This window comes from Acipenser ruthenus, chromosome 8 (assembly GCF_902713425.1).
Source record: "Acipenser ruthenus chromosome 8, fAciRut3.2 maternal haplotype, whole genome shotgun sequence".
Lineage (NCBI taxonomy): Eukaryota > Metazoa > Chordata > Actinopteri > Acipenseriformes > Acipenseridae > Acipenser > Acipenser ruthenus.
The window spans coordinates 11,492,442-11,518,605 of record NC_081196.1 but is presented as its reverse complement, the minus strand read 5'-3'; the positions used below and the strand labels follow the sequence as shown (position 1 = coordinate 11,518,605).

General features: G+C 36.6%; 2 protein-coding genes across 4 annotated transcripts in view; one reads left to right on the top strand and one right to left on the bottom strand.

Annotated features, from left to right (window-relative positions):
- The first annotated feature begins 6,138 nt into the window (after positions 1–6,138).
- Positions 6,139–15,843, top strand: LOC117405438 (tyrosinase). Of its 2 annotated transcripts, XM_034008502.3 has the most exons (5): positions 6,142–7,332; positions 10,551–10,767; positions 11,538–11,685; positions 14,191–14,372; positions 15,003–15,843. In XM_034008502.3, exons 1-5 carry the CDS (start codon positions 6,511–6,513, stop codon positions 15,233–15,235), a joined length of 1,602 nt encoding a protein of 533 aa, XP_033864393.3. In that variant the 5' UTR covers positions 6,142–6,510; the 3' UTR covers positions 15,236–15,843. The 2 variants fall into 2 exon arrangements, with proteins under 2 accessions (XP_058884480.1, XP_033864393.3); XM_059028497.1 differs by lacking the exon at positions 14,191–14,372 and having other exon boundaries at positions 6,139–7,332.
- Positions 15,844–18,649: 2,806 nt separating this feature from the next.
- The window catches only part of LOC131737717 (NADPH oxidase 4-like), a 37,594-nt gene continuing 30,079 nt past the window's right edge, over positions 18,650–26,164 (bottom strand). For both annotated transcript variants that reach the window (XM_059028495.1, XM_059028496.1), the window contains 5 exons: positions 24,013–24,132; positions 23,636–23,744; positions 21,339–21,407; positions 19,917–20,017; positions 18,650–18,940 (listed from right to left, as the gene is read on the bottom strand). In XM_059028495.1, coding sequence (XP_058884478.1) covers positions 18,820–18,940; positions 19,917–20,017; positions 21,339–21,407; positions 23,636–23,744; positions 24,013–24,132 — 520 coding nt within the window. In that variant the 3' untranslated portion in view covers positions 18,650–18,819. The remainder of the gene's footprint in view (positions 18,941–19,916; positions 20,018–21,338; positions 21,408–23,635; positions 23,745–24,012; positions 24,133–26,164) is intronic.

Here is a 26,164-nt window from a genome sequence, read left to right as displayed (position 1 = left end):
ATTCAAATATTGACATTGCTAGCCCGCTACCAGTTTACGCTTTAAACACACAAAAACATGACTATTTGTTAGGTCTGTAGTATTGCTGCAGTAAAATGCTGCTCTGGTGCTGCTGCTGCTGTTGCTTTGTAATTGATGGCATCGATTAGTCAACTACCGATTTCTGAAGTCGTCTGTCACTTTTCTAGTCTACTAGTTGCTACCATATGCTAGGCATTTATCATGTTATAGCGTGTCACAGCATGCACATACCGGTAATTAAATGACCTGTTCTGGGTTTCGGAATTAGACAATACCAGGTATGGGTAGAAAATTATCTGAATTAAATACAGACCAACAACCTGATAGAAAATGTGTCTAGCAAAGACTGGGCAGTGAGATACTGCCAGCAATCTTGAAACACTAAATGCCAATGTTAGAGACATGGATGCGATGCAGTTAGATAATGTATAGACAAGGCATTGCATATTCACGAAGGATATCATTGTACTTATAAAGAGTGACAAAGCTTTAATAACAAAAGTAGTTTCATCAAAGAGCAAACAATAGGCACATGGAGAGTGTTTTTTATCACATGAATTTAGGCTGATGTCTCCGTAACCAAGGGAACAAACAAGTATGAGCTGCACTTTACTTCAGTGCATAAAAGCAGGAGAGAGCCAGCAAGGCTTTAAAATAGATGACCCAGGAGTAAGATTCGAGTGGTACAGAACATATTTAAAGTTAAACGTAGCTTCCCAAGGCAAGCATTACCAGCTGCCATTGGCTGCTTGATCGGGTCTTACTGCTTGAAAATTGTTGTTCCCAACAGTTGAATGCTGTATATTATGTACTGCTCCAGTGCTTTCAATATGTAATACATAAAAGCACAGGGAAAAACATCACATCATATTTCACAAGAGGTGGTCCAAACCTGAACTGATGGAATATGCAGGTCAGGACTGAGGTACTTAACTTCACAGAGCTACTAGGGGAAGCTAATGAATGTTTGACTTGAAAGTGGGTGCATTCTGAATCTCTTTTTGTGTATGCACCACAGGGGCATTTCAAATGCTTTTTGGGCTCTATATTACCATAATATATTGAATGATGGATGAATGAATGACCAGGCTTATGTTAGACAGGGAGTAAGATGACAACAGAGCAATGTGGTTCTGACCTCACAAGAAAACACACCTATGCTCTTGTTGCAGTAGATATTTTACAAAAAAATTAAAATGACGATTAAATGTGTTTAAAACCAACAGGCCATAAGCTAATGAATCAGGGGCATCCCAGATGACACCTAGGCAGACTGCAGCCTAGCAAAAACTACTGTCTGTAAAAGTGAGCTCGGGGGGGACTCTCGAGTGAGAATAACGAATAGGTGTACTGACTTTTAATCGAGGCACATTGTGCTGCTACCTCACCAGAAAGAAAGGAACACTCATTCCAGGATTGCAGCCAAAGATGCAAACAATGCCACAAGCTTCTGGGGGGGATCAGAGATGTATGAAACAGTTTACAATTAAAGCAGTTCACAAAACTACTGAAATTTGTTTCAGGTCATCCAGGTAGACGGGTAACAGTAGGTTCCAATACATCTTACAGGCAATGTTATAACTTAAATGGATGTGATCTTGGCTCTAAGTTTAGATGTGAGAACCGGATAATGTTTTTTAAAGGACAAAAACGTTTCATTCAGCTATTATTTCCACTGCCTAACAGAACGGATGCTGTATGCTAGTCACATAACTGATAAAACCAAGCCCTTGGCAATTAATTACTTCATTATTTACGTCAAGAAACTGGGTTTAATATATTTGTCACAGCACAATACAGTGTTGTGAGACTTTGTTATAGACACATTTCAGGACTCATTTAATCATCAATGAATATGATAAAACTGTAGCTGAATCATATTTAGATATGTTAAAGCCTTTTTACTGGCCCATACAAAAATCCCTAGTGTAAATATACAGTATACAAATACAAAGCTCCCTAAAAGGCTTTTGAATTTGAGATTCCTCTGAACTTCAGCACTGTGCAGCATCTTGATTGTTATTATCATTTTATTTTACACAGTACAAAATAAGTGGAAGGAAGATGGATGGAAATCGAAATATATTTATTTGTCTTGCTGTGTTTATTTTCTTTTCCATTGTAAATTAAACATTAAATGGAAGTGTTGAGAAAAGGATACCTTTATCAACCCACTCTACAAGGGCAGCTGTTGTTTCCATAGTTACAATTTGTATGTATGATGGTTTTATAACATCCCTTTGTTCAAGTGTGAGAAAAAAAAGCAGTTAAATGATTGGATGGGTTATTGGATGTTACTACAAAAAGTAATGTTGGTATTTTTCTTACAGCTTTACAAATGATATGTATATATATATATATATATATATATATATATATATATATATATATATATATATATATATATATATATATATACTACAGTATGTGGTGAATTACATCACAATCACATGAATATATTTAAATAGAAATAAATGAGTGTAGTTGCCATGACATCCAAAGCCTATAAGTACCTCCACTGTTTGTTTTCACATTTTTCACAAACACATTTTCCCTTGACAAAGGTATGTAAATATATATATATATATATATATATATATATATATATATATATATATATATATATATATATAGTTATTTTTTTATTTATTGGGCTCAGTTTTCACCAAACCCATGACTTATTTAATTTAGTAAGGTAAAACAAATCTGAATTTCTGTAATTACATGTGTGATATGTTTTATATTTCCCTTTCCCTATTAAATAACATATCTTGTGTTAGGGGTGCAGATGAACCCAAAGTGAAAACGAATCCCACAGTGACCACAGTTTAAATCCCAGAGGAATACAAGAACACAGATTACAGTGTCACATTGTGCTAAACAGCAAGGAATCTATTTCAAATGCAACCAAACTAACCTAGATTTCTCTAGGCAAGATTCTGCATCTACATCCTGTGGTAAGATCTTTAATCTCTGTTATACAGCAGCTCAGAAAGCAAACCTGACTGAAAACATTAGACATTTCAATATATTGTAAGCTGAAATATTTTAAAAAATGCCACTTTATAATAGTGTCCATAATTACATATGAACAAGTGCATAATTTACTTTTAAATACAAATGAACAATAATACATACTTAACCCTAACACTAAGATTAATTAATCATGATTAAGCATACCTTTTAAAATAACACAAATGCAAGTCATTATTGAATGTGTCCTAAATTTATGCTTTCCTCAAATGAAATAAATTGGAAATATGTTACTTTTTTAAAACGTGTAACCAAAAAATATTTATAAAACGGAATGGGGCAATACAGCTTTAAAACCCCTGTATATTAGAACTCATCCGGAATTTTGTGAACATGACATGCAATTGTTTTTTCCTATCATGCTAATTAAATATCACAAAAGAAGCACTTACTGGAAATGAAATGTTTCAAATGCAGTTCCAAGTCAGATCACACATACTGTACTACTGGTGGCTTGAGGTACTTGCCAATATTTTTTTTAGATAACTTTACAATTTCATTTACACTTACAATGACAGGACTTGACAGGGTATTGACAATATCTAGTTTGGGATCAGATTTAATGCTGCTGTTATTTTCACATTATTGTTTTTCAAATTTGCAGATGACTCATACTGTCTTTAATATTCATTTTTTATCACATTGCAGTGTCTGAAGAACCTTTACTGACATATATATATATATATATATATATATATATATATATATATATATATATATATATATATATATACAGTATATTTACTAGAAATGTATTTCAACATATCATCATTTTAATTATAATACAGTATAGAATCATGCAATTCATTTTAGTAAAATTTACGAATCAGCGTTTTTCTGTGGCAACACCATTAAGTTAAAAAATGAGGGATTCAAACATTCATCTTAACATAATGTACTGTATTGTGAGAACATTCTGGAATGTGTGCTGCAGTGCAATCAACAGAGCGGTCTCCTCCAGACTTCAGTATTTGTATTTAATCAGATCTGTTTTTGTCTCTGATCCTTCTTGGTACACAATTTACAAGATGAATATGTACCATTAGTGCACAGCAAGACTGAGAGGCACACCTGAAGAGCAATTCATGTTTTGTTTAACACTTTAAAAAATAAATACATAAAAAAAGATGTGAGATTCTTAGTGTATATAACATTCCCTGAACCTAGATTCTAAAATTCTGTATTACCTATAATTCAAAGTATTATCCTTATTAAAAAAAATGTATTGCAGTTTATCATTATCATTTGCATAGTAGGAGGAGTAGATCAAGAGATGCGGGAGGAGATGTGGGAATCTAAGGAGGGAAAGAAGAGGAAGATCTGGGCATCATCAGCGTAAAGGTGGTAGGAGAAGCTAAAAGAGGAATTTAGAATGCAGTTGATATGAGGAGTACCATTTTCTTATGTCATTTACTCCCCATAATTCGGTACAAGCACCAAATCTGAAGGGAATATGAATGTAAGGTAAATGTCAGAGGTTGGGATAAGCACACCAATATATGTTTTGGTTCCTGTTCCAAAATTTGACAGCGTACCGTTTTTATATTCTAACGATGCAATACTATTTCAATTAAGTGACAGGACTGACTGTCATATATGTAAATGAGGGGATTAGCAATGGGGACACGTGGAGTGCAGGATGCGCCCTATAGCCTGGACGTCACCAGTTTGAGCTATTCCACTGCTGACCATGGACGGGAACTCCCAGGGGGCAACGCACAGTTGGCTGAGCACTGCCCGGGGGGGAGGGCTTAGGTTGGCCAGGGTATCCTTGACTCACCACGCACCAGCGACCCCCGTAGACTGGCCAGACGCCTGCGGGCTTGCCTGTAAGCTGCCCAGAGCTGCATTGTCCTCCGATGCTGTAGCTCTGGGTTGGCTGCATGGTGGGCCTACAGAATGAAAAGAAGCGGTCGGCTGACGGCAGGTGCTTTGGAGGACAGCGTGTGTTCGTCTTCGCTGCTCCCGAGTCAGCACAGGGGTGGTAGCGGTGGACTGAGCCTAGTACTATTACTAAAACGGGATACAAATTAATTGGCGACTACTAAATTTTAAAAAAGCATTGTAATTGGAAGTCTTATATTGAAACCAGAACTATTATGCAGTTATTAACTTTATTTATTTTACATGTATCTACCTAAATAAATGGCTAACCTTTTAAATTCCAAGATCTCTGAAAGTGTAAACTTTGCATTGAATTATATCACATACTGTTGAACCATGTTCATTTTAAGAAATAATTTGACATAATACAGTAGTGGGAAACTTTTTATTTTTTAATAATTTAAAAAAAAGGAATGTGATTCTATATAGCTCAAGGGTTTTTTTTAAATCCTGTGATGTTCATACTTCTGTTAGTGATTTTGCACGAGGAGGGATTAGCACTACCTCGCGCACAGGCACAAGATCATGTGATAGGCTTATGATTCTGAGTATCCAAGCACTGGCAGAGGTACGCTAAGCACAGGGCCATTCAGACCGTATGACGTTCTGTTCTTTTATAATTCAAAGATCTCATTCATGATCTATGCATAACACAGCAGTTTTTGTTCTACTCAGAACACATTAATTTACCCTAAAAATTCAGTTTGTTTAAAATCAATTACTATACAAAGATATTTTAAACTGTTTTTTCCTACTTGTAGTATTTTGATTTAGTTATTAACCGTAGATAGGAAATCAAATACTGTTTGACATGTGTAATGTACTGTGTACATGCGGAAATGTTAAAGATAACAAAGAATGTATAGTTTTACTAATGAAGCGATAAAGCTAGGCTTTTACAGGAAGATAGATTTCCTTTAATTAATGATATTATGAATTTTAGCTATGTTTCAATTAGCAGAATCAAACGTGCCAGATTAATCCGTTTTTTAAAATCCCTTTTTTGTTGTTGTTGTAAAAGTGACTTTCCTAAACTGCGTTTAAATTCTCCATTGATTAGTAAACACCAAAGACTATACATGCAATCAGTGTTGCTTGAATAATACTGCTTTACGTTGAATAATTAATCAAATTCGTTTAAAAATAAATAAATAAATAATAGTTTACCCAATTACTAGCCGTGCTTATTTAATTCAATTGAGAAGACGTTGGCTGCTATTGTTTGCAAGAGCAATAAACGTGTTGTAGTTTATTAACAGCACTAACATAATATATAATCTGATTACATCAACACACTTTGAATGAAAAAAATATGTTCTACACACACAGTACAGTTTGTTGAGAGGAAATACTCTGCTAAATGCATAACATAAATTAAGTAACTTGGCGCTGCAGGAACAAAGTCTTGGTTTTGCTACAAATCTGAGAAAACAGGACCGTGATTTTTTTTAATCCCAAACACGTGATGGAATAAGGAGGGTGTATGCATAACTTGAGAGTTAACTTTTTAAGCATTTCTTTTTGATTGTAGGACTTGAAGTGACAGTTTAAGTTGGTCCTCTATCTCAAGCAATGTTTCTTTTAAAGTTTATTGGCTTTTTAGCTATTTTCCGCTCTTCTTACCAACAGTTCCCAAGAGCGTGTGCTACAGCCGAAGCCCTCCTAAGCAAAGAGTGCTGTCCAGTTTGGGATGGGGACGCATCTGTTTGCGGGGAGAGCTCTAGAAGAGGCTCTTGCCAAGATGTTTCTGTCACAGATGCCGCGGACGGGCCCCAGTTCCCACACTCTAATGTCGATGACAGAGAGAAGTGGCCCTTGGTGTTTTACAACAGGACTTGTCAGTGCGTTGGCAACTTTATGGGCTACAACTGCGGTGATTGCAAGTTCGGCTTCTTTGGACCCAACTGCGACGAGAGAAGAGAGTCCATTCGAAGGAGTATTTTCCAGCTAACCACAGCTGAAAAAAATAAATTCATAGCGTACCTAAATTTGGCTAAGAATACTGTCAGTACAGATTATGTAATAGCTACTGGCACCTACATACAAATGAACAACGGGTCCACCCCAATGTTTAGAAACATCAGTGTTTATGACCTGTTTGTATGGATGCACTACTACGCGTCTAGGGACACTTTGCTTGGTGGGTCCAATAATGTATGGAGGGATATCGATTTCGCCCACGAAGCCCCAGCGTTTTTGCCTTGGCACCGAGTGTTTCTGCTGCTCTGGGAGCAAGGTATACGAAAGTTGACGGGAGACCAGAACTTCACTGTTCCTTATTGGGACTGGAGAGACGCGCAGGACTGTGATGTATGCACTGATGAGTATCTGGGAGGTCGTCATCCCACCAACCCCAATATTCTCAGTCCAGCTTCATTCTTCTCTTCTTGGCAGGTATACATCACATCATTAAACCCTTACCCATGTTATGCAATATATATTTTTAATTATGCAATAGAAAAATAATACAACAACAATAACAATGTATAGATACAAATCCAATCGTAATCTAATGATTCGTTGGCGTCTGTTTTTGTAGATTTCTTATATTCTTACCCTTTTGTGCAGGGCTTCATTGGAAGCAGCCTTTGAGTTTGTTTACGTTCCAGTTTGTTTACATTCCTTAAAGGTTATGTCATCTGCTGAAACACAAGCTTTCTCCCCCTTAAAAGTACTCTGTCCATTCTGTTACCATGTGGGAAAACATAGTCATGCCCTGCTATATATGCAGCAGCAGGAGGTTATTATGTAATCTGTAGCCCAGGGAAGCAAAACACAATTTTAACAAAGAGGGGTAAAAAAAAAGATGTCGTCGTACTGATAGATTTGGATGAATGGAATTTAGTTCATTTTTAAAATATGGTAAGCAATGCAAAATAAATAATATAAAAATGCCTATGTGCCTTATGTATATAATTTGTTTTTCAGTGCTAGTTTTATTTGGAAGTTCAAATTCTGTTATTCAAATGGCTTATTGCCAGTCAGGGAAATATTGGAGCTTGATGAAGTAATAAATGGCAATTATACAACAATGTAATACATACAAGTTGCAGATTAGATTGTACATTGTAGAAGGGACTGTTGACAGCTCCAAATTGATACTGGAACAAGATGTGATCGAGTTTTACAGACTGCTTTCATGTCACAGGAGGAAATATGTCATTACTTTTACTGTGTGGTGCTAACCAAACTGCATTTGAATTATCAGTTCATATATTACCATAGTGCTGAAACCCATATATTTTATTTGGCCCAGAATTTAATGTCTGGTGTCTGTTACAAAAACACATTATAAACGGTTGAATTCTGGATTAATGTGATAAAGATTAAAAAAAAATGTACACTAAGGCTCATTGATTATACTTAGATAATAAGTACCTGGGAGTTCTTTATTGAAGCATACAGTTACTGAAGACTATTTTTTCCCCGTTTTTTTCAATAAACAACCATTCTTCCAAAACTAATAAAACAAGGATCTATAAACTGGGATCAATATAAGACAACATGATATTAAATATTTCTTTACAGAAGCCAATCCAAGAAAAAATAGTTGCAGGTTATTTATAAAGTTATGGTTTGTAGTGGTTTGCCAATAATGGTACTGAACTAACCTTCATTTTAAGCAATGTACTCAATGTGCTATTTTAAAGCTGAAATGCTATTTGGTATGTCAGTGTAATAAGGAGAAAGAATCTTGCAACAGAGAAGAGAATGTGTTATATTTTTCATGCCATTATTATATTCTCCAAATAAATCAAATCATGCTTGCCATCACTTTCCTTTACAAACTACTTTTAAAGAGGACTGTCCAGGTATAAAACTGTTGTCTGTTGGCACCACATACTACCTCTCACAATGGACCTGAGGCTTTTACCATTTCCAAACCTGTGAAAAATAAATCCAGTTGTTGAATCTGGTAGTCAAGTTTTGTAGTAGATAATACAGCTTTGCTCCCTGTTCTGTTCACACTAGAAACTAATTGGAGATTGTATGCATCTTATTCTTTCTTGAGTGTAGACAGACAACAGCTGGAGTTGACTGAAGTGCAGTTCTTTGATATGTGCACATGTAAAGCACATTTTTACATGCATGACACGTGCACAATCAAACGTGGCTTACTTTGTTTGCACATGTTAACGCAGGGTCAAATTATTCTGCTTGTAATTAATACAGACTCGAAACTACCCCAGGAAGTGGATTAGTTAGTGTGAACAAAACAGGTTGCACGTCTTGCTTCAGTGCGCACTCAGTACCCCTCTAAAGTGCCAATGTGGAAATAGCATTAGACGGTCAGGGTATAAGTCATCTGAAAATTACCAAGTTTCAATGGTGGCCTATTGTTGATGTATCTTTAATTAACCAATGTATTACAGTTGCTATTTTAACTCAATGGCATTGTTCTTTTATTTTTTTGTGAAAGTTTTCAGTGATGAAGGGACTACAAACTGTTGCTTTACTTGTAAAGCAGTTGCTTGGGCTCATCCGGAATTTGCTTATTGGCGACTAGCAATCTGGCTGTTGAATTAGGATACTGATGCATATTTTAATTTAGCTTTAAAGATGAAGAAATTAGATTTAAATTTCATTAAATCTATTTTTTTCTAAATGTAATAGTTGTTGTTGTCCATGCATGAATATGAGTTGTTAACAATGGGAAGTGGCCATACCCTCAGTACCACCTTGTGTATCTTCTACACACCATTCAGTATGATGCCAGTTACCCCCTGCCTGTCTTCAGCGTTTGGATTATTGTGCATTATTAATGGACGTCTGTCAGCTGTCTTCTCTTATCAGGCACCAGTCGATTTCTGACCACACTATCCGTATTTGTACCTTGGAGCTTTTACCATTCCTAGAGAGGCGTGGCACACATAAAATCATCTCACTATAAATAGAAGGTGGTAATGTTTTTAAACTGTGTTTTTAGTGTTTGCCTTTAGGTAGCATGGAAACTATGCCATTTTATTTGGAAAAGGAGTGATTATACCTTTTAAGAAACTGAATAATGTAATAATAAAAAAAAAAACTATGTGAAATTATAATAAGTTATCATCGAAATGTGGAAAAGGGATAACAAACACTACCACCAAATAAACACCCAGTACTGAATTATGAAAAATATTACTTTCACTAGTACCAGGAGTGGGACAAAACACTAGAGGGGAAACAAGTGTTTATTGATTTACTATCTCAAACACATGTATCAATAATTCATAATAAAACATTTGTAGAACAGGACCTTTTAGAGAAACAGATCTCAATCCCACCAACGCTCCAGGAGAGGTGTGATTGAAAGCGTAGTCTCATCTCAAGTGGGTGAGCACAGAAACCCTGAGAACATACAATAACTGAATGTTTTGTCCTAGTCTGAGGGCTGTGGGTCTTGGTCTACCTCAGCCATGTTAAAATGCCTAGGGCCATAAAATCTGCTGATAACGAAGTGTTGGAGTTTAGGAGGAGGAAGCAAACAACATAAGCTACAGTACAGATAGCAAACAAGGCCTCAGGCCAAGAAGACTGGACCATTAGAACTGGGGGGTGAGGGGAGTATTTCTTAATGGTTATATCTGAACTATAGAAGATAACATAACTTTTGAGTGTTCTTTCTGCAGGTAATTTGCACAAAATCCGAGGAGTACAACAGGTTAGAGACTTTATGTAACGGGACTGGTGAAGGGCCCATTCTGCGTAACCCAGGCAACCATGACAGGATCAGAACACCCAGGCTGCCTACATCTGCGGAGGTGGAATTCTGTTTGAGTCTGACAGAGTATGAAACTGAACCCATGGATAAGTTTGCAAACATGAGCTTCAGGAACACCTTGGAAGGTAAAATATCTCTCATACTGTTACATTTCTTACCCTTTCTATGCCAATATCCTTTGAAAGAAGTATGTTTTTATCAGTTTATTCTAAGTTGTTAAATTTAAATGTGGGGATGGATATATTTTAGATACCTGGTATTTCATTTAATGACTGTTACCCCCAGTCATATCCGTGTCATTTTGGTTTGTTTTTAATAGTTTTGTCAGGCTACATTGGCTTAATTAAGTTAACAGGAACTAACCCTCATGTCATAATTCTTCGCTCCATTCACAGTCCCCAATTAGCACTAATCCTGGACCAGCCCATGTTACAATAACAAAGGTAGTCCAAGATTAGTGGTAGTCTCTGGGATCGGTAAAACTATAACGTGGCTAATCAAGGTTAAATAACCAACCCAAAAAACATTTAAAATATAAATTAAACAACTTTAAAAGTTATTATAAGTTCATACTTCTCACATACGTCTGTTCTGTGATTTACAGAAGGCTTTTCATGATAGCAATATTGTTATGTTTCACTGATGCTATTAATTGAATATGATTGGTTATCGAAACATCTCTGGTGATTTACTTATTCTGCTGCATTGTGATAGAGCAAAGCAGAATCTATAAGTAGAAAAGATCACCATTACCATTTTCTATTATGCAGTTTACTTTGCTGCATGTGTGATAAACAAATTATTTTCAATTGCCATCATTTCTTCAAGTAGGACAATCTCTGTAATCTGACCTTGTGCCACTTTGCTATTCTAATGCGGCTGACATTCTGACCAGGTTTTGCAGATCCTTCTGATGGCATGGCCAACAGAGCACGGAGCACCTTACACAACTCGCTTCACATCTTCATGAATGGCTCCATGTCTCAAGTCCAAGGATCGGCTAACGACCCGATCTTTGTGCTTCATCATGTGTTCGTCGACAGGTGGGTATGGATAATGTAACCTCTGTAAATAGCTGTGGCTCTACAAACGCTGCACATGGGGTGAATGATATTCCAATGGTGCTTGAAAAGTTCCAAGAATTATGAACTAGAAGATTATTCTACTGAGCTTCTTTAATACTTATGACGTTTTCCATATAATTCCCACCGATAGACAGCCACGTGGTTTCCCCATTGTTGTTAAAAGCTTTATTATAAGCCTCATGGATAGTCTCAGCCAATCAGGAGCAGTCATTATCCCACAGGTAGATGTCCTCTAACAGGACTTTAGAATCCTAAAACCTGATTTAAACGGTGCCATAAATGTCAAGCAGCCAAAGACATCCAGACCAAAATAAAACCTAAAAACACATTTAATAAATGTCTTCATACACAAAAACAGTTGTTCGGTGTATGATAGTGCGTGAAGGCACAGCTGTGGTGTGAGGGTGAGTCATACAGTCAGGGGAGCGTAGGTTCGCAGCAGACCCTACTGGTCAGGTGCCTGGTGAGCTCAAGCAGACAAATGAAGGTCTGGCCTTTGTCCTCTAGAGGCTGCTAGATCGCCGCTCATGGCTTCCTGGGTGTAAAGAGGCAATTGGCTTCTTCATGGGATTTGGAGGACAAAAATCAGGGGTAATTTAATTGGACTAAATAAAAATAAGCATTGATAAGCTCCATGGTGACCAGACATTATCTAGCCATTAATGCTTAAGCAAACAACTGTTTGGTTGATGCCTGGATCCAACTTAAAGGGGATGGCTGCTCCATAGTGTTTCACCTTTATAGCTATTCCATTGGTAGAAATAAAAAGGGTTGCAATGAAAAAGATACTGAAGCTAATTAAGGGAAGGGATATTTATTTTATACACTTAGCTACTACACTTTATGCTGTAGTGAAGTCTATGACTGTTTGGTTTCTCTTTTTATTTATTTATTTTGTTTGTTCGTATTTTTATATTCAGAAAGCCAATTTATTCATCTTATCATGCATTTCCCCCACCACAACAATTATTTAATATCTGCCAGCCGATCAAAGGAATTCAAATTATTCAGTGCCCTAATTTTAACTCGACATGGAATGCACTCAGCAGCCAAAAGCAGACTTTCCCAATCTTGTTATTAAAACATCAAAGTGTGTCAGGTTTTGAAATCATGAAATTGTAATGTATTTGACCTTGAAAAATGCCAATTTGCATAGTTCAAGGGACTTTGTTTCCATGTTAAACATTTCTGCTTCTTCAACTGTAGGAAATCATTTGGTTGTCTTCCTTCATATAGTTAGAGGCAGGCTCCATTTACATAAAATTAATCCCAGTTATTTCTTATTTAAACATGATGTGGAGAACCTTAACTATTATACTGTAAACAAAATACACACTGCCTGGCCAATTGAACATGTGTGGGATGAACTTGAACAATGCATTGGTTATCACAATCCTCTGCCTACCTCTCTGTACCATATTGCATGAAATAATAATGACTGAATGGGTTATTAGGAACTTGAATTATTTTGTTAGCTGACTGCCAGTCTCCCGTTCAGTGTGTTATAAATAGAACACAGGGATGATTGCTGGACAGTGGATTATGACGCGTAATCTTGCCATGGCAATTATTAAATAGAGTTGTATTGTGTGAAAAAAAAGATTTAAAACCAGAAAAAAGGATCTTGAAAACATACATAATGCTGTATGTGGGTGGTGACGAAAAGTAGAGTTCCTTGTGAGCTTTTCTTTTTTTTTTTCTCTCTCACAAGAACTCTAAATCGCCCACACATCTTTGAATGCTTTTAGTGAAGAACAACTTGTGGGCTGGAGCATGTGAAATAAAAACACTGGCTGGGGTCTAGATAAGCACAAAAATAAAGTGTGTCTGAATAATAGATTGCAGAATCCTAATAACAAGCCCTCTGGCAATGTAATATCTTACTGAAATGGGGGTAGATCATAAAGAAAAGTGTTTTCACACAGGGAACTCGTTAAGCTTTCACACAACAATAAGCCGAGATGCTCTTTTGTGGGGTTTTTTGTTTTTGTTTTAAACATGTGAGTATAAATGCTATATAATTAGATAAATACATTTTATACGTATTATCATTTCTCTTCTTTTTTTGCATACTGTTAAATAAGTTCTACAAAAGTGGAATGGTATACTTTTTTTTTTTTTTTTTAAATATGTTGACAGAATAAAATCATCTAAAGCTACAGTGGATACAAAATGGTAACCCAGAATAGATGGTAGTCCCCTCTTCAAAAATATGCACGCGATTTCAGAAGTCCATTGGCACTGTAAATAATTTGCTACCTATGTAGAAAGAGTCGGTGGGACATTTGTTCTTCATGTTATAATGGTGACCCCCAGGGACTGTGTTTCAATCATGTTTAACCCACCCATTCATTTTTTTTACCCATTACACTGGGAAGTGGAGCCATAATGCCTGTCAGTAGCGTGTTTTAATCTGTGTGCTGTGCACGTAAATACCATTCCATTCTAACATTCAACCTATAGCATCTTTGAGCAGTGGCTGAGGAGACACCAGCCTGTGGGAGCGGCCTACCCTGCAGCTAACGCACCAATCGGACACAACCATGGCTATCACATGGTCCCGTTTATTCCGCTGTACAGGAACGGTGATTTCTTCCTTTCGTCGCGGGAGCTGGGATATGATTATGCTTATTTGTTGGAGCCAGGTGAGCCCTCAGTATCCTAATTTAATTTTATATGAAAGTCCCTGTTGACTACAATATATGGTAGGGTGTTTTGTATCACAAAGAGCTAGCTGCATCCCTAGTTAAAAGGCACAAAAAACATTTTTAAGTCATGTTGAGCTGAAGTAGCTCGGGTCATAGTGTTTTTCAGTGTAACAGCAGGTGGTGTTGTACTTCACAACGATAGTCGAAAGCTGTGGTTTTGTCACAGTACTGCATATTCATTAAATAGTGTCCCTAAAACTACAAAACCAAATTTAAAAAAATGAACAACACAGAAAAATTCAATGCAATGCTGGTTTTTATCAGGTAAGCCCTGGTGATAGTAGTTTGTACTTGTTGGAGTTACATCCTAATAAATAGAAAAAAAAGAAAGAAATGAGAGCTGCCTATTATGCCAGTCCCTTCAGTGCAAACAATGAGTTGAGACTGGTATAGTAGTCTGTATTTTATAGTATTATTTGGTCAGTTTGTCCCTGAAATTCAAGTAGATCTAAAGCGACAGTCATACTAAATGTGTTTATTTTCCACTGTGGGCAAACTGACTTCCTAAATGTAAAAACAATAACCAAAATGTTAACAAGCACAGTAAACCAGTATTTGTTTTTCCAGGACAAAGGTTCCTGGAGGAGTTTTTGGCACCATACCTGGATCAAGCACGGCAGATCTGGCAGTGGCTGCTAGCAGCTGGGATACTCGGGGCGTTGGTGGCGGCCATCTTGGTCTTGTCAGTCGTGCTGACCTGTCGCAAGAGGAAGAGGAGAAGGTCCTCTTATGAAGAGAGACAGCCTCTGCTCCACGACAGTGATGAGAGCCAGAACCTCAATTACCAAACTACACTGTGACTGAAAACAGGAGTCTAGATAAGGACGGGCAAGTCTGCTGTGAGACATGCTGCAACCTCTCACGAATGTGTTTGTGGACCACAGGTAGCAAATTGCAAATGTGACAGTGCATTTGTGTGGAGTGTGGGCACAACATCGCTACAACAGTTCATAAAACAGATTTGCATGCATAAGTAAACGTGACCTGGCATAGCTAATATTGTATTGCTGTTTTTTTTTTTTTTTTTTTTAAATGTGATCCAGTAATGATCTAATAAATGTACACTACAATATCAGTGTTAGTTTGGATGAAATGGAACGCATCATGAATAGATTATTACTTCATTGGATATCAATAAGAAATTATGTTTTTGTTTACAAGGAATTACGTTTGAATCCTGTCATTTTTTAAAATCCAATTGTATTTTTTATTTATTTTACTTTATTTGTATTTTATTTTAAAACAACAGGGTACTATGGTGTTTATGACAGAACTACTTTGACAGTTTTTCATCCAGGTTTCAGTAAAAGTCTGATCACTTATGACTTGCCCATCTCTAACTGCATTCCTTGATTGTTACGTAAATGTAAGTATTGAAAAAAAACATTTATTAAACTGAGAAATATGCTGTGATTTTTGTATTGATTTACACTCTCACGGTACAAAAGCAATAATGTAATGCCTCGCCCCTCTGAAATTTTCAAGCACTTAATGTTAATATATATTTTTTTGTTATCGTTTGTTTTTCGATTGAGAGCCATTTCCATGGCTACAGGCCTTTTGTATTTGGTTGGCTTCTGTTGTTTACAGTGACATGTGAACCAATATGATTGGCTATAGGGGGTGCACCTAAAAAATCCACTGAAAATAATAACCGGAGAGAAACCCATGGGAGGTTTGGGTACATTTACAATGGTTATGTAACTATAAATATTCCCCATACTGAATAAAGGAGCCCCAGTGAATCAGATGCAATAGCAGTAGATCAGGTCAGAACATGCTCTGCAAAAACATACCCACCGCAACAGCAGAGAACAGCTGCCACCAAACCAATGAGCAGCTGTTCAGAGTGCAACAATGGAGAGTGCACCGCAAAAGCAAGGCAGCAGAGGGAGCTCTACTTACCTGGATCTGCAATGACACCAAGAAGGAAAGATAAAGTGTTAACAAAGTACTTAATTTCCCTGTATGTACTGTAATACATCACAGTAACCTTTCAAGTGCTGTACATGGCATTTATTCTATATAGCTAGGGGCGTTCAACTGACTTGGCGGGATACCAGATTGGGATGATATATCGCGACTATGGAAGGTTAGGTTTGGCTATTTCCGCAACAGCAGGACCTTTGGGATCACTCTAGTAGATGAAACCTTAATAAAGGCTTTTAATGTGTTCTACTGGCTTTTAGATACCTTTCCAGAGAAGTTTCCAGATGATTTAAAGCTAATTTCTCTTAGTACATATTTAACTGGTATGATCAAGGCCTCCAGGCTGTTTTTCTTCTTCCTGAAATGTATTTCCCCATTGATAGCTAATACAAAAATGTATATACTGATATAGTATATTCACTTGCATTATATAGCCTCATGTATTATGAGTGAATGACACACATTACTTCTATGGTTAAAAACCAAAACTAATAAAACATTACTAAACTAGATATTCCTATACAAGGATGTATTTTACTTCCTTTTAGTGCATCATTATGACATTTGTGTATTAAAATCATTCCAAGCCTTTTGTATCACACAATGAGTGTTTTACTCATTTAGTAGAAAAAATAAATCTTTAATTGATTTATGCTTAAATGTCACATTATCACTCATCTAGTAGCACCATTTTTGAAAAGTGCAAAACTAAAACTGGACATTTCTCCCTGGAAAAATAACCACCCACACACATGAAATATGCAACATGTCAACATGTCATTGATTTTAGTAAAAACAAATGGTTTTAATACAAAGATAGCTGTTTTTAATCCAGCTATATTGAAAGCCCTGCAAGGTAAAATGTGATTGTTTTTTTCACTCATGGAATATAAAAGTCAATTAGTAAATGAAAGAATAAAGAGGTTTGCTGCAGATCATACTGTACTTGGTATCAGAAAAAAATTACAATTCAAGATAACCTTTTTGTATTATAAAATGTGTGTCCATATCAAAAGCTTTATTATAATGCGTACATGATACACCAATCCTCTCAGATTTCAAATTTAATAAATAAAATGCACATGTAAAAAAAAAATCTAAACATTTTGCATAGGTATTTAAAACATTTTGCATACAGTGAATACTATAAAAGTTTAAATACATGCCAGTTGAATTTCAATGTGCACCCACATTAGCAGATGTTCATTTACAATGGTCCTACTATTTCTTCTCCCTCCAAGAACCAGATTTATTTTTCTGTGGCATGAAAGATAAGGCTGATCTTTCTTGTTTCCCAGTCCACTTACTAATTGCACTTCAGTTACATTAACACTAGAAGCCCCGCAGCAGTCATTTTGGAGTTTTTTGGTTTTAAAATGTAATTTTCACCAGTGGTGTAACACATATGGGGCTGTGTGTTCGTGTACCTTTCTGTCCGTATGTATTAAATATTCTCACAAAGCATGAAACGTGGGAGTGCAGAAATAAAGGAGATATATTACATTATAACTAAAAGCCCCGAGAGCAGTCACACTGATGGCCACACAGAAAACAATTATATTGTGATTATACAGAACGGTATTCTACTTTATTATTTTTATTTAACAGTCTGCAATGTGTTTAGTTGTAATCAGATTAGTCTCTACTCTCTGCCTGAGTGAATGACTGACAGGCACCTGCTTGCCAGTTTTGGTCAGTCAATTAGCATCATGACTTTACCAAGGAGAGAATATATTTTAGCACAGGAACTTCACAAGAAGCATTTGGAACAGAGGGAGACTACCAAGCGTGTACCCACAGCTGAAGCTGGCAACCTCTTTTGCAAGAGATGCCAATGCCAGGTTGGCAAGTGCAATAAAAATAAAACTTCGAGCAGCTGTGCCCTGTGAAGAAGGGTGGCGTGGAGAAACGCATTATCTGTATTGATTGTGAACAGCCTTAGACTCAAGGTAAAGGAAAACCATTTTGTCAAAAAAAAAAGAAAAAGAAAATTTGACTTTTTATAACCTTCTGTAAAATGTTTTCTTCTAAGTTTATTTATCTACGTCGTTCAGTTGCTTTTGCTCATCTGATAATAAACCGATTGCTGTTGAAAAGTTAAAAATGTATTGCTATCGTTTCAGTTTTATAAATATGTATGTTGTAAACTGATGTCTGTTCAGATGTTTATTTACATTTTCTTGTTTTGATTTGTAAAATAAACTTTCATATTATATATATATATATATATATATATATATATATATATATATATATATATATATATATATATATATATAATATGCTTCGGTTGTTCAGATGTTTATGTAATGTACTCAATAAAAAAACCTAATTACATCCGACTGTTTCTCCTTTCGTTATACTATTTACAGTGTTTTGAATACAGCCGTCAGAAGTCTGCTGCGGGGCTTCCAGGTATGAGTATATCTCCGGTCCTTCTAGTGTTAAGGCATGTTCAGCTGAATGACTCTTTGTTGTATTCAAATGTTGTCCCAGAGGAGCTGGTGCTGTTACTGAGTTTGTGTAAGGTCTTGGAGATTTTTTTTGGCCCACAGCAAAATACACCAACATTTTTCCTGTAAATTAAAATAAAACAAATTATTACCTATAATGGAAAAAATCATACAAACATATATATATATATATATATATATATATATATATAAACAGAGCAGAGGTCCTGCACACTGATAAATGGTAATTACATGGACAACAGTAATTGCATGGATAGTAGCTACAATGTCCCATTTTCAACACCCACCCAACACAGATGATTGAAAAAGTTTCATTAGTCAACAAGAAAATATAAACACATCCAAGAAAACCAAAATCTGACTTGGCTCTGGTAAAATCTTATCTAACTGAGATGGCAGAGCACATAACTCCAGAATAAATACCCATGTCTGAGCTTGACACACACCTAGCAAATTTAATTTGCTGTGTAGCAAAAAAAGCCGGCAGCAAGTATGAACCTGACACTCTGTGTAGCAGCCCGCTGTTTGAAAGCGGACTCTCTCCTTGCATTGCTGTTTCCTCTTATTAACAGCATTGCTTTCAAGGGTCAGGGCCTTCCCCAGAGGTTCTGTACAGACTGTATAGGCTGGGGATTTCTGCTTCACGAAGAGCTACATTTCCTTCAGCTACGTGCCTTGGCTTCTCTTTATATATCTGGTAGGTGGCATCTTTTTAAAGATTGCTACAATACTATTCTGAATTCAACACTTGTTATTGTGATTTATGCATTAAGAAAAGAGACAGCAGTGAGTATGATCCCGGAAAGGTATGTTCTGTTGGGAGTAGTACTGAACAACAACATACTTGATCATATTTTTTAAATCCATGCAATATAAAAAAATACAACATATGGTTTGCAGTGCGTTTCGAGGAAACATTTAATCTCGGGGGTTCTGTGCCATTTCATATATATGATGTCACATAACCACCTAAATGAAATATTTTCTCATAATGCACAGCAGACCATATATAAATCAACATGACTGATTTAAAAAAAACAAAAAAAACACTCTATACTTTGACAGTGTCTCTACTTACTGTCTATTGCACTTTGAGATTTCTTCAAAAAGAAGTTTCCATCGAGGTCTTCCTATGATAAGCCTCGAGTTCAGTGCCCGATACCTGTCACCAATGAGATTCTACAGCAAAAAAAAAAAACATGTTGGTAGCATTGCCTATATTTACTAAAAGCTTAGGATCCAACTACTCTCTTCTAGGTGTTGTTTTGAGGCCTCTTACTTACAAAGTAAGTGAGTATGACTAAAGATTCATGGAACTTATAATTAAACTTGACTTGAGAGTCATACTGTTTTATACCACATATTGAAGACAAGGGGCCCAATTTCCATCTGTTTGTACCAGTTCAAGATTTGCCTAAATGATTTTGAAATGTGTCACTATTTGCTTCGTACAAAGAGAAACCCTCTTCTAGAATGACCTTGTTCCAGTGTGAGTTGTGACTATGACCCTGCGCAAAACTTGACCTGCCTCAAATGTATTGGTTTTAAAGAACTACTATCAGCGTGACCAACAGGAGGATGATAAGAGACTGCAAAGTCGTTCCTGCAGAGGCTACATTGTGTACCATGGAATTGAACTGAAAAGGGGACATGTTCTTAATAGCTGTTGTTAGCACGACAGCCTAACCTTGAGAGTTCGCCATTATCTCAACTACAATGAGACACGAGTACAAATCAATTTGTAGACAAAGTCCAGTTACAGAGAACTCCTCCCAGGATGAACAGTACTGTGCCCATTGCATTTCTCTGTTTCAATATCCTGTACCACATTCACCACCTGCCTGCAAGTCTTTTTTTTTTCAATCCACATAAAAATGAGTTTTTCTGGTCAGAGGGAAAACACAAGGTTTTATTCTAGATTATATCTTAACTAGCTATTTGTGGTTTGATAAACGACTGCTAAGCACAGGACTTATTTTCGTTCTCCAGAGTCAGCATTTCAATGGCTCTATTACACTAATAGCATATGCCTGGTTAGTATTTAACCTATTGTAGCTAGACAGTCTCTTCCCCTCTGCTGTATGCACTGAACAGATGGGAAAGGCAGGCTCTTATAGTTACATAGACACACACTAAAACCAGATACCTCCTTGAAATCAAGTGAATAATCTGGACCAGTTAAACCACTCTAACAGCAGTTACTCAGGCAACTCGACACTAACATTACTGTAGAAGACTGATTGCCTGACTGTGCTGTTACAGGTGTATTTTTATATCTAGAAAGGTATGGTTTATAAGTATACAGTATTTATAATATAAATAAAAAACGGTATGAAAGGCAAACACTGTTTTTAAAGACTTCCCTTAGAGTCCTGCACAATTTGGCAAGAATAACTGAAAGAATGGAAACTCAATTATGTTTCAACCTGACTTTATGTTGTTTCCCTCGTCTGTAACTGGCTTTCTCATCATTTCTGAGTCATCCAAATGGGCTCCATACCTGTATCCCATCTGTACGACTGAGGTACAGCTTGATGTTTAAGTAGTCTGGACGATTCTCCTGCCAAAGCTGTGAGGAAAAAAAAAAAATACAAAAAAGAAACTAAAAATAAATGGAGATGTAACCTTTGAATGCGAGGTAGGCAACAACATGAGACAGGACATTTGTGTAGGAGAGTTCTGACCTTTCAACTTAAGCCCCTTTCACACTGGCATGCTCTACCCAGGTTGGAACCTACCCGGGTCAGGACCTGGTGTTGGGTAGGTGATTTCACACTGCTTTTGATAAAGCAGGGTTGACCTTGATGACAGACGCAATTACACAATGCACGTATCAATGCCCCGGAAGCAGCTTGTTACAGATGCTTCCATCCAAGCTCCTCTGGATTGAACCTTCGGCCCATATGTTGATTAGATGAAATGTTTCTTCATCCCTGCTGCAGTCTGGCTCATGCTAAGTCTCAAGCAATAAAAACTATGGCTAAACAGGATAAACAAAAATGTTCTTTGCGGAAGTAAAAAACTTTCACGCAGACGTGGCCATTATTTCGACGGCTTACGAACGGCCATCATGCATTTTGTCTCGCTCCACCCAGGTCAAAGCGTGCCAACCCGGGTACGACCCAGGTACGTGGTTTCACACTATGCGGGACTGTGACCCGGGTAGCCAGAACCTGGGTCTGAACCTAGGTAGAACTGCAAGTTTGAAAGGAAGGGGCTTTCCAGTAGCACACATTCTGAGTGTAATGGGCTCTGCAGAGGACTTTCTGCAACGACAGACAGCTTTTCTCTCCCTCCCTCCCTCCCTGTGCTGACTGTGCAATGCTAAACATTATCCTATACTACCACAGACAAGACATAAATCTGTGGCTTGGGGGGGGAGGGGGGGGGGGGGATACCAGTTTGAGATTAAAGCATTAGAAATCATCCCTGACCAGGCTGCTTAACTGCTGCTGTCTTTTGTCTTTTGGAGACACCTTTATTTTGTCTTATAATGTCGAAGTAGACAAATAGACACATGTTTCAGCTAGCGCCTTCTACAGTATGGTAGTATTTTTATATCAGTGAGGAAGTGGTAGTCCCTCCCTATGTAAACAACACCCTTCATTGTGATTAGTCTGCATATGGTGGGTGATCTGTAATGGGGTAAGGAAGAAGCACTCCCTTGAAATAATTAAGTTTTATTCTTCTTGTTAAATGTGTTCTGGAAAAAAATGTTGCTCCTTTCATTTTTTTCAGTAGTGTATTTCTATGCAAAACTGCTAAAGTTATTACAGCACTAATCCACCAGGTGGAGATATACCTTAAACTTAAACCCTATTATAATGAAAGATTTAAAACATTATAGAGGGTAAATTAATTAATACATAATATCCATGAGGGAAAGACATCCCACCTATAATAGTCTGGAATCAAATGGCTCTTTATACTTTGACTCTTTTTGTCACTCCAAGCATAGTGTTAATGTATCAGTTTTTAATGAAACACAAGCACACGTCCAAGTCTAACTGGTAGTAGCAATACTGCCAGACCGATCATTTAGTTACAATAAACTAGAGTACATTCTATCTCCTGGATTTACAAAGTAACCTACAGGATTTCACACAAAATATTTTTTTCAGCCTATATTTGTGAAGAGAATCTATAAAGAAATATTCAGACATGCCTATGTGCAGCTATACTGATTTGATCATACAACTGATATGAAAATAATTAACTCCAGCTAAACATGTTATGGCCTGTGACAAAAAACTCATCCCGAGAGCTGGCTGCTGAAGAGTATTGTTGCTGTGGAAGGAATCACTACAGCTATCACAGAAGACATAGTGTCTGAGATCACTGCAGTTCACTTAATAAAAGGTACCACCATAACCAGCTTACTATTTCACAGTAGCTGTCTGGAAAAATCTAAGGTTCATTAAATATATAGATAATTTGATTAGGAAAGTAAGAAAGTAAGGGTTGCTGTTTTATTGCTACAATTTACTCTTATTTAATTTTACTTTAATTGTAGCTGACAGAATACTGTAATTACATGATTTTTAAGATTTTAAAAATGTGTCTGCATTATCTTAGTATTCCAAGTGGCAAATTCTTTTTTTCAGTCTTTGTGAGTTCATTGCTTGATATAATTTAGAAATAAAAATGGATACATTTAAGAAGTCAGTCACTGTGATCTAAATTTTCACTTCTTAAATAACTTTGTAGTACCAACAATTGCAGATGTTTTTCAGAATTCACAGGTCACAAATCGCTGTCTGTTATCAAAGACTCCCAGAGAAAGAGACCTTCAAATACCTTCTGATGCAGAGCACATAGCAGATCTGCAAACCAGTAGAAGGACTGGATTTCCCTGCAGACCCAGATCAAATAGAGCCTCCTGAGTTTAAAATGCCTCCATTCATCTCTGGAAGAAAAAAAGACAAATGTGTCAGAGTCCTTAAATACAGTATTCATTATTATTCTGGGAAAGTTTTTTTTTTTTTGTGAACTTAACATTTGTATAGTCCATTATTATTTGTATTAGTTTTACATGCTTTAGGGTTGCAACTTAATTACTACACCTTTACCAGGGCTACAGACAATAGTTTAATTTATTACATTTAGATATTTCAACATGAAGGGCATTTTGAAAGAAAATGTGAAGTGAATTTGACTGGACGTTTCAGACTTACAGTAGTGTGTGAAGTACAGAAGCAAATGGGGTGACTCCTATACCTCCAGCGACACACAGGCTGACTTCATAGTTAAAGACTTCTTCAGATGGACTCCCAAACGGCCCATCTATATACAGCCTAGAAAAACCACAGAAGCATATTGTTAAAATGGTGAACGGTCTGGAGTCACTGGAAGGTCAAGAACTGGAGGCACAGGAAATGGAACCTGTAAAACAATGGGATTACCAGAACCTATCGTAGCAGGGATTTGCTACTGGCTTGAATTTTGACAATAAAGACAACAGCACAGAAAGGACTGCACTTTCGACTTCTGAAGATGAAGTGAGATGAGATTTGTCAGGTGGTATCACCTGGCGTAAAAATCTTTAAGGTAGACAACAAAAGAAAACTTTTATTTCCATCTGCTGGCAAATTGAAGTGCTTTGACATCTGCATTTCTTCAGAAAAAAGAGACTATCAAAATGGTTAATCTGTTGCTTTTACCAATTCCACAGAGCTGCTTCTCTGGGCATGGTTGAAAACTTACAGCAAATTGTAAAAAGTATACATTTAAATGGAGTATATATTTTTTCTTGTATTCGACCATGGATGTTGTGACTGTTGCTACTTATTCAAAGTGATTGGGCTCAAAGCTAATACAAAATCCAAGTTATCGATGAAAATGGTAAGCATGAATAGGGTATAGAAACCGGAAAAAGTTTTTAGGACAGAATGGAGTGCATAGCATCCCAATAACCATTCACTGCTAAGACAAAGAAGATATTTGTGAAGAATGAAACTCAATTTACCTTTAGAAATTTAGAAAATGCTTATAAACATTACAGTTACAATGTGATTTGTCTTTATTTATTTATTTTTTACATCATTCAACACAGTGGATTAAAAAGTGTACATTTATAAAATTGCACTTTTCTAATAACCCACTTTTCTAATGTAATAAGAAGCTACACTTTCATACACACATATATAATATAGAGTCATATAACGAACTAAATAGCAAATACAGATGTTCAGAACTGTTAAAGTAATACAATACTGTAATTACTGTAACTGCAATTACTTCACTCTGATAATTGCATTTCACTCCACTTAGTCAACACTGCTAAACATTCTCATACTGTAGGTCAGCTGATGTATCTTAGACAAAATAAACACCAGATTTCCGTCCTCAGTGCTGGAATGGAACGTGAAGTCTTAGGAAGGTCGTCTTTTTTTTCTGCTATGCAAGTAACAATGTGCCTCTCCACTCTTACCGTGGGAAGAGGCATGTTACTACTTGAATAGCAAACAGGCATGTTACAATCTACAGAAATAACTAGCAAGCATCTCCATCCAACCCATTTCTTTTTTTTTTGCCCTTATGCCGAAAGCAATGGTGGTTTGCGTAACCATTATTTACTAATAATAATAATTTTTAAAAATAGATTTATTTTCTGTTTTATTGTTGATAGTCTTGCTGTCATGTACAATAAACTCCTATTCTAATTAATGCTACCCAATACCACCTTAAAAGGGAAGGATGATATCATATTGCGACTCCAGGCACCAATGGAATGTCTTTTGCATTACACTATTCTGTGGTGCGTCCAGGAGCTGTAGGCTATGAATACTTGATGCCATGGTGGTTGCTCCTCTCTGTTCTTTTAACAGTGTCTCATTTACTCTGAAATTAAGTAAAGTTGATTTTGCTGTACTTCACCAGCATCAACCAAATACACTCATATAATTCATCTCTACCTGAGACAATGCTCCTATAAACATACATTTAACCTTACTGAAAATTAATCAAATGGCATTTGTTCTAAAATACAGAAAGGGATGCTGTAAAAAAAAAAAAAATACTATTAAACGTACAGTGTTTATTTAAATGATGATGCAAACACAGACCGCCATGAACATTCATCCATTCTGTAAAATAGCAGCTCAACCATCTAGAGGCCAAAATAAATACCGATACCAAGTTGCACCACAATCGGATAAACGGTCTTGATGATACTGCTGAAAAAAGGCTCCTCTATATGGTATTATTTGTTTATTTAGCAGATACCTTTATCCAAGGTGACTATAGAGTGTGTGAACTATGCATCAGCTGCAGAGTCACTTACAACAACGTCTCACCCAAAAGACAGAGCACAAGCTTAAATGACTT

Excerpts from the sequence above, each read along its gene's own strand:
- LOC117405438 (XM_034008502.3), top strand. The coding sequence starts at position 6,511 with ATGTTTCTTTTAAAGTTTATTGGCTTTTTAGCTATTTTCCGCTCTTCT. Across the intron at positions 10,768-11,537 it reads CTTCAGGAACACCTTGGAAG|GTTTTGCAGATCCTTCTGAT; the intron begins GTAAAATATCTC and ends CATTCTGACCAG. Across the intron at positions 11,686-14,190 it reads CATCATGTGTTCGTCGACAG|CATCTTTGAGCAGTGGCTGA; the intron begins GTGGGTATGGAT and ends TTCAACCTATAG.